Source organism: Fomitopsis serialis (genome assembly GCF_022376445.1).
Source record: "Fomitopsis serialis strain Sig1Antser10 chromosome Unknown B0H18scaffold_300, whole genome shotgun sequence".
NCBI classification, from domain to species: Eukaryota; Fungi; Basidiomycota; class Agaricomycetes; order Polyporales; family Fomitopsidaceae; genus Fomitopsis; species Fomitopsis serialis.
The window spans coordinates 1-9054 of NW_025955260.1; the positions used below are offsets into that span (position 1 = coordinate 1).

The following is a 9054-nucleotide window of genomic DNA, read 5'->3' on the forward strand; positions in this document are numbered from 1 at the left end:
CGAACGTACTGGCGAACTGACTGACTGACTTCGAACGTACTGACTGACCGGCGAATTTGCTGACTTCGAACGTACTGGCTGACTGACGAACCTCGCCGGTGCGAGGTGAGATTGAGAGGGTAAGGGGGTCTCTGAGATTCGAAGGGAACAAGTCCCAGAGTATATACAGGAAAATACGGTCCGAAGACCAAGAGAGCCAAGAGAAATACAAGAAATGATGAATGAAAGTGATAAGGAAAGTAGCCAATCGGAGAATGTTACAACGCTCGACCCGGACCTACTAACACATGAGAGCATCCAACTCGGCCTTCCGCAGGTTCCGCATAACGGGCGACCGCCCCCGAACGGCGAAGGTCATAACCGGAGCCGGTGACAGTCCTCGAAGATATGAGACAGCGGCAGGAGTTCGCCTGACTTACACGAACATGCCGCACCTCGACCCAACTTCCGAAGCGTATGCTGCCCGCTACTACCGCCTCCTAGAGGTCCTCAAGACCGAGGGACTTGTCGAGCCGCGATACGATGCCAACAGTCCCGGAGAGTGGCTGGCTTGGGCTCACGGAGTCCGTTGGATGATCGTACGTGCCTCCGAACTTAGACTATCGTTCGAACCATCGAACCGACCTTCGAACAGCGATTCTTGTTCGAGTCCCGCAGCCGGGCCATACTGCTGGCGAACGATACGCTTCCTGCTCCTAGGTCGTTCCCCGAGATCGACGAGTTGATGCGTTACCTCGACGAGGTCTTTCACCGCGATGGCAACCAGGGAGACATCCTAGGTTCGCCCTACCCTACGATCGCGTGGTCCGAGACCTTGGTACTGCTCGAACAAGTCAACCAGGCCGAGCGTCGTCCCCTCGCGAACCCGCAGTATCAGCGCGAGTCGTTGATCCTGTCCGACTTTCGCCAGCTGCCCGACAACCTCGAGTCCATGGGTCGAGCGATCCACAACATCGCAGTCGACCAGCGCCGCACGCACGGTACCCTCGTTGGGTTGCTCGAAAGCCTGCTCGAGCGCGTCAACACTGACCGTGGTTCCGACACCGGCCCGTCTGTTCGTAGGGGTAGGGGTGGTGGTCATGGGTGTGGAGGTCGAGGCCATAGATACGAGAGTTGCCGAGGTCGTCACTAGTTAGTTTGACGTAGCCATGTACTTGCCCCGGAGTCCTACCAATGTAGCGACGCTTCTAAACCGCTTGCCTCTGCCACTAAGGGTTCCGAACATTGACGCTTGAGCTTCGAACATTGGACGGTTCCCTCGAACGGACGGACAGTGCGTCGACCATACGGACTTAGTATACTGTCGTACCGACCGTAAATCGCGTTTTCGGTGGGTAGGTGAGCTAAGGGCTCATCAACGCGGCAGCAGCGAAGCCACCGGGCCCTTGCGCGATAGAGTCGACGCGTCCGGCAACAGCCTTCAGCGTGGAATTGATGGACGCGACGGTACGAGCCGAACCATCGACCGTCGTGTTCATTTCGAGCCCATTTGTCCGAATGAGCGCGAGCTGGTCCTTGATGCGACCGAACTCGGTGGTGAGACCTCGACCGATGTTGTCGAAGTTCTCCTGAAATTGCGTGGTGACGATACGCTGCTCCTCCAGCCCGTCCTTCAACCGCATGTTCTCCTCCAGTAAACGCCGCTGTTGGGCTTGGCCCTCCTGCAGCGCCTGGATGATGCTCGTTTCAACCACGCCCCGAGGATCCTCGGGATCACGATGTTGCCGCCGGCCTCTAGCATGGCAAGGAAGACATCCCTGCACGCTTCGGCTGCTGGGAACCACGAGGATGAGGCCATCCTGTCGAACTCGTTGGCGCTAAATTCATCGGTGGTGTACCTAGCGACTCGAGCCCGGAAGTCATCAGACCCCGAGCGGATGAAAGAGCTGAGTCCCGAGGCATAACGCCTGATGGCCGCAAAGGCATCGTCCTCGTCCCAGCTGAATTCGGTTTGCGCGTGCGGCCACGTGAAGTTAACCTCCACGGGCGCTACGGCGGGGTACTCGGCGCCCTCGGGTAAAGACCCTGCAGGCGCACTGAGTTGCGGTTCCACGGTCGGCTCGCGAGAAGGCCGGGGCGTGGTAGAGTACGAAAGCAGGGGGCCAGGCGTGGCCTCCCGCATCTCGCTATCCTGCTGTTGCCACGAGGCATCAGCCATCGATTTACCCGATTGAGCAAGGGGCGGTGCGAGGCGTACCTCGACTCCCTTGGGGGTGTCCGCACTGAACCCAAACCCGAAGTCGATATCCTCCTCCGTTTCAGGGAAGGTGGACGGGACAACGGTGGGGGTGGGGTTGGGCGCAACGCCGGGGCCGACGAGAACAGACTGTTCCGCCGACCCTTGTCGCGAAAGTTGGCGTGCGCGTTGCGCAGCCGATGTTTGTCCTGGCGCAGGACTGCTGTTGCCGCTCGCAGAGCGAGGGCTATGAGGTAGGTGTTGGCCACTTGCAGCCGCCACCGTCGAGGTGATGACCCTAGCGGCCTTAGGGCCCGTAGTCGTGGAGGAAGGGGGAGGATCGGGGGGAGCCATGACGGGCGCCAAAGGAGATGGTGGTGGTACGGGAAAGAGATGCGGCCGGCAAATGAGCAGTCTCGAGCGTGGCAGGTGGGATGGAAGCGAGGTGCGTGATCAGAGAAGTGGTTCGCGGGGAGCGGATGGGGAAGGGACTGACGTGCGTCTTCCCAGGGGGCAGCGCGGAATTGGCGTTTCACGAGGCGCGCTCCCAGTCCACGCTTCCTGTGCGAACGCGCCACCGCTGGGGGACGGGGAAGAAGGCGGGCGACGACGGTGGCGCTGTCGTGGCGTGCGCTGCTCGGGGCGGCGTGTGCAGCCAGGGCATGTGCGGATCGCAGAGACGCGCGGGCGTGCGGTGGATATCATCAGCGGGTGGCAGGTCGGCGTGTGCCAGCTCGCCCTCCCCCGCGCCCACGCGCAGCCGGTCTCTTCATCTGCGGTCCAGCATTCTTTATTCGCCGACGCTGCGCCCGCTCCCTGCATCATCTGTCCCTCGTTAGAGTTTACGGCATCGCCCACTCCTCTTCCCAGCAGCCCCGATGGCCTCTTCCACCCCCCCGTCTCCCCTCGCTCCTGCGCCCTCTCCCCTCGACGCGCATACTCGTCCATCCGCGCCCCTACCGCCGACGCCCCCGCCCCCGGGTCTCACGGGGACCTACATGCCGCCACCGCCCTCGCCGCGCCGCCCCCGCTCCGCCTCCGTTTCCAATTCGTCTGCAACACCTCCCCTCGGACGCGACTTCCGTCCCGCAGACGCGCTGCAGTTCAGCGCCCTCGACCTCGACTTCTCGCTGAAACCCAGCCTCTTTCCCTCCACATCCAGCATGTCCCTCTCCTCGGCATCCGCCTCTGCGTCCTTCGCCACCGCCCCCGCCAGCAAGCCTTCAATATCCGGTTTGAACCCGGCACACGACCGCGACGCAGAGAAGGGCGAGGACGGCGAGCGGGAGGTCGACGTCATCCGCGTCGTGTCGTCGCACGGCGCGAGGGACGACCGGCGTGAGGAGGCAGAGGGCAAGCAAGACGACGGCGCGGGTGGCCCGCCACCGCCCCCAGATGGAGGCACGAGAGCGTGGATGACTGTCGCTGGCGCGTGAGTAGTCGAGTCCTGATTATCACTGTTCACCGGCCGTTCTCCTCTGTCCCCCCTCTTCTCTTCGTCCTTTCTGCGTTGCATACGCGTCGATTCACTGCTGATGTTATCTTGGCGCACGCTGAACAGCTGGCTGGTCCAGTTCTCCACGTTTGGGTGAGTGTTTGGGACTTCGCGACACACCATCCGCATAAGCTGACGCGCTCTGTAGGTACATCAGCTCGTTTGGGGTCTACCAAGGTACGCCCGAAGCCTCTGTCCTGCAGAGATCGAACCTGACGGGCGTGTCTCGTCAGACTACTACGCCACGTATTATCTCCCCGCGGAAACAAGTTCAAATATTAGGTTTGTCTCTGTTGATCACGTCACAGCCATCCAATGATTCTCAGTGAATGGACAGCTGGATCGGGAGTCTCCAGTTGTGCCTGATGTACGCGCCCGGCGTGTTCGTGGGCCGCGCGTTCGACGCGGGATACTTGTGAGTTTCGCTGCTACTTTGCTCTGCTTTACATCATCCGTTCCCGCCCTTGGTGACCCCTCCGATTACCTCTCGCATTCTCTTCTGCTTCGCCCTGGGTCTTGCGACCCAGAGTTCTATTTTATCATGCGATTCTGTGTCTCACTCCGCAGTGGGCGCGCGCTGACTTAATATGTGCCTTTACTTCTGCTCATCCGGACGCCGGCTTGGATTATATTCGCTGTGTTGCTATCAAACAAATGCTGCCTCTCAACGTTGACACGGACCCTCGGCCTCTCCTACGCGCATATAGCCACCATCTGGAGGTGCTCGGCGCGCTGCTGTACGTGTTCAGCATCTTCATGCTCAGCCTCGCGCGCCCGGGGGATTACTATCAGGTGAGTTGGCCTCTTCGCATCTAGGGGTGCCCCCGTGGCGTTCATGCTGCACGTGTGGCGGCCACACTCATACGTGTTCTATACATCTTGCTGGTACGAGCTGGGAGTATCTGGGCTCCCCAAGTCTCATTCCCACACGACGGGCTCTCGCGTCTCCGGATACGGTGCGCGCTGCTCCTTGATAGTCGGCGAGGGTCTGGGAGGGAGCCGCCTCGCTCGACTCGTCATACACCCTGCACGGTCCGAAGACCCTCTCGTCCGCGCCCGGTGCGTGTTCCCCGTACACTGGTGCGTGTGCTCGGAGAGGCTCGCTCCACCTACAGTGTACTCGCACGATGCGCGACACGTCGCGTGAGCCTGCCGCGGGCTCGCTACACCGCGTACATTTGCCGCGGTCGTTCGCTTCTCACGATATGCTCGTACTGGCACCGTCGCAGTCTGCTGCAACTGTCACCGACGGTCTTCGCACCGGTCAGTGCGATCGTCGGGGCGAAGAGAGCCTAAAGGTTCCTGAGGCTCCCAGCGACGCACCGCCCTGCACGCTTCGCGCTTCCGGTTCTCTATTCTATCACGCTTCCGTTTGAATAGGTGCTCCTCACCCGCGATGCCCGCCGTTCTGTTTTTGACTCTGGGCTCCCGCGCGGTGAGACGCGGATCATCGGGCTCTGCGAGCGTTGGGAGATAACTCTCAATTTCTGGTCGTCCGGGCCGCTGACTCGTCCTGCTGACTCGCCCCCGTCGTCTGTTGAGACTCCCCGTCTCCCCCTTCTCGTCCCCACGGGCCTTGTTCTGTGTCATGACGCTCCCCTCCCCGCTTTCTCACGCTCTGCGTTCTGACGTTTGACGTTCTGACGTTCTGACGCTGCCCCGCACGCAGGTCTTCCTCGCGCAGGCGGTCGGGATGGGCCTCGGGCTCGGGCTCACGTTCCTCCCGTCGCTCTCCGTCGTGGGCCACCACTTCCGCACGCGCCGTGCGCTCGCCGTCGGCGTCGCGATCAGCGGGTCGAGCGCGGGCGGGATCGTCTTTCCCATCATGCTCAATCGGTGCGTCTTCACGTTCTCACGGCGGTTCGTCCTCGGCTCACGTACTGTACGTGTGCGCTCGCCCGCAGGCTGCTGCAGGACCCCAGTGTCGGCTTCGCGAACGCGGTGCGGGCGAGCGGCGCGGTGGTCGGCGGATGCCTTGTGGTTGCGAACTGCCTCATGCGAACGAGACTCCCGCCGAAGCGCGGCGATGTCCACCAGAAGGGCGGGTCGAAACGCGCGGCGAGGATAGAGACGTGGCGAGGCATGGTTTGGGACGGGGCGTATCTCTGGAGTGTATGCGGGTGGGTGCTTTCGTATTGGTGGTCGTAAATGGATGTGCTAATGGGCTCGATGATGTAGAGCATTCCTGACGAGCTTGGGCATTTATGTCCCGCGTGAGTGTCTTGCAGATGGTCTTATGGGGCCATAAGCTTATGGCGCGCCCTCGCCGTGCAGTATTCTACCTCCAGCTGTTCGCCGTCGACCACGGTGTCAGCTCGCATATTACGACCTACTCCGTACGTCGTTATCCCTCCTCGTATAATTACACATCTCATTCATCATTTCGAATGTACGTTCTCTAGCTCGCGATCCTCAACGCAGGCAGCACGCTCGGGCGGCTCCTCCCGACATTCCTCGCGGACAAGGTCGGCGTGTACAACATGCTCGTCCCCGCCATGGTCGCATGTGCGGGGCTCATCTTCGCCATCTTCGGCGCGACGAACGGGCCGGGCGTCGTCCTCGTCGGGTCGATATTCGGGTTCGTGTCGGGCGCGTGTGAGTGTTCCTGCGTGTACAATTCGGAAATTCAACAGCGCGCTGACGATTCTTCGTTTGTGACTCAGATATCTCACTGATCCCCACTCTGCTCGTACAGCTGTGTAGGAACATGGGAGAGCTCGGGTGCGCCCCCACTTCCTTGTCTCACTCTTTCGCAAGATCTGATGGTGCTCTCTCTTGGCACAGCGTGAAGATGGGGCTCGCATATTCAGTCGTGGCTGCCGCGAATTTGATCGGGAACCCCATCGCAGGCGCGCTGCTCGGCACAAATACGGGCGGGCCGCTGACGTGGTGGCGTGCTCTAGTGTTCACTGGGGTAAGCGGCGCTTTCTCCCTTCCGCTGCCGTCACGTTTTCTGATCGCGTCCGCTCTGATGCTTTGGATTGCAGTGCGTTGCGGCGGCGGGGAGTGCGTGTATGGGGGTGTCGAGGTCGCTATTCATCAAGGGGCGGGGGAGGCCCGGGCGGAAGGTCTGAGTTGTAGACTCCATGGCGATGCGATGTCGTGGTTCGTTCCAGTTGCGATCTTCCGTGCGGTCGGGCTCAGTTGGGAGCGGTGGAGGTGAGTGCGTGGGGAGTGGCCATGTGGGAGGGATGATCATGTGCTGATGTGCGCTGTTCAAGTTGGCGATTGGCTCGTTGCGCAAGAATTTGGGGTCGGATTCTATTCGATTAAATGATGGAAGAAGATCGCTCCAGGCCGGGCTTGGGCTCTTCGCCACGGACTATCTCATGGGAGAGAGCATGCCGAGTCACCGTGCTTGTGGGTCCGTGTAGGTGCTTTCGATCAGTGCGGGCGCCGGCGTCGACTGCAAGTGCAATGGCCGCGTGCAGGTCTCGGGCCGGACGCCGCCTCGCTTCGTCATGCTCTGCCGACATGGTCTACCCCATTTCCGCGTCATCAAGCCTCGTCTCCGAGCGAACACCGGAATCCCTTGTCATCGTCGCCGGATAACCAAGCTTTACAGTATACTTTCCACATGACCTAGAATCTCGCATGGCTCGCTCTCACCCACTCCCGATCCTCAATCTGCTGCAAGCTCCGCACGCCCTTTTGATATCTTTACCTGTCTACAGCCGCATTTGCATTCTCATCCCCCTTCGCATCTCTCGATCTGTGCCAGCATAGCACGCTCTCCTATCTATTCGCGCCTCTCTGCACTAGCATCGATACCATCTCCCAGTCATCTCACTCAGGCCCCGAGCCCCCATTGCATCGTTGTGTAGCATCGGCACCTCCGTGACTTGCTAGCAATATCTACCATCTGTCTTCGATCTCAGCTTGTCTACCACATCGCACGTTCAGCACGTTATACTGCATCTAATAGGACACTTCCCGCCCATAGTACTTCAGTACTGTAGTGTTCATTGCATAGCCCCCACCTCGGATGTGCTTTGGAGCCACCGTTGCGCACAACGTCTGTGACAATCCCTTGCCTGAAATTACAAGCCATATTGCAATCATGTAGTATCTATTGCATCTACTATACATGTCGAGTATCAAATCTTCGTTTGTGGCATGCAGGCCGCTACCCAAGATACGCATCTCGCCTAAACCGAAGCCCTTGAAGCCTTACTGTTGAAGTGGCTATATGTGCAGGGAAACAAACAACCGCAAATAAACCCTCAGGTCCCCGGCTCAAACGCCCGGCCTGTTTCGATAGCAAACAACCTTCGCAGGCTGCTAGTGGGATGTCCGGCTGCCACCAGTCGCCTACTAGTATCCATCTATTCTGGCAATGTAGGGGTCCAATCTAGTGACGTGGGGGAGAAGATAGCGGTGCGTGTCATCGGTGCGCCGTAACATTCGTATGTGTCCGAGTCCGACGTCACGAAACCTCTGATCACGTACCATGTTCGTAACTTGGGACCATGCAGGTGTTGCTGGCGTGCTGAGGTCACCGTTGACCTAGATTTGGTCGTGTCTAGCATTGGTCTAGCCGCTCAAGACTAGCATAAACCGTGGCCACTGCTAGTGTATCCTCAAGCTATCGAGTCGACGAACTGCAACAGCCCCATGCCTACCCTGGTGTCTTTGAACACACTGACTCGAGCGCATTAAGACAGACAGGTGGTGATCCCAGCGCGCGGTACTGGCCTCCGGCCGACTCAAGACATCGCGTGACGAAGTGTGCCGAGGATTGGATTGGCCCGTGCGCGCACGGAACCAGGACCAACACGGTGAGTTTCTCTCAGCACACGTCGCACAACCCGTAGTCACCCGCAACTGGAAGATCGATGCGGGGCCCCGCGTTTGACAGGATTCATCTTCTGGCTTTCTGACTACGGGCGGTTTGCCCTCGACCCGTTTGATTATGTGCAGCACGACATCAGATGCACGATGACCGGCTGCTAGGGCGGATCAGAGCCGTGCGCCCTTGATGACGCAATGACCATGAAGGTTGTCTTGTTCACTGTCTCAATCACCGTCTGGCTGACACGAGACTAACCAGGTCCAGCACGTATTCGACCCGTCTGCGCCCGGCGTAACGTCCCTCGCCAACGTCTCATCAAGACAGGCAGGCTCTGGGCAGGCTTCTGAAGAAGCACCTCCCGCGCGCATCAGCGGCCCGAGACGACAGTACCTTGATCTGCTATACGCAGGTTGTCTCTTTCCACTTGAGTGCGCCTGTGATCACCCTACTGATTCGCTGTACTAGGCGCACTGCTCGGCATGCCTCTCGCGTTTTGCGAGGCACGCAGGCCTCCGATAGGTTTTTAAACCCCGTGCTCAGCGCTCATAGTCGACTTCCGAGTCCATGAACTCCGCGTGCGCGAGTTAGTTT

General features: G+C 59.8%; 2 protein-coding genes across 2 annotated transcripts; one reads left to right on the top strand and one right to left on the bottom strand.

The window, feature by feature from the left end:
• Window positions 1-1612: 1612 nt before the first annotated feature.
• B0H18DRAFT_961847 (uncharacterized protein) lies at window positions 1613-2530 on the bottom strand (the record flags this gene model as incomplete). The annotated part of the gene is made up of 1 exon (XM_048043083.1): window positions 1613-2530. The coding sequence occupies one exon, from the start codon at window positions 2528-2530 to the stop codon at window positions 1613-1615; it is 918 nt and encodes a 305-aa protein (XP_047885094.1).
• An 809-nt stretch (window positions 2531-3339) lies between these two features.
• B0H18DRAFT_891941 (major facilitator superfamily domain-containing protein) lies at window positions 3340-6834 on the top strand (the record flags this gene model as incomplete). Its single annotated transcript, XM_048041336.1, has 13 exons — window positions 3340-3608; window positions 3738-3764; window positions 3820-3848; window positions 3905-3953; window positions 4009-4086; window positions 4379-4463; window positions 5341-5507; window positions 5576-5791; window positions 5850-5884; window positions 5946-6007; window positions 6074-6266; window positions 6335-6392; window positions 6456-6834. 13 exons carry the CDS (start codon window positions 3340-3342, stop codon window positions 6832-6834), a joined length of 1647 nt encoding a protein of 548 aa, XP_047885095.1.
• Between the last annotated feature and the right edge of the window lie 2220 nt (window positions 6835-9054).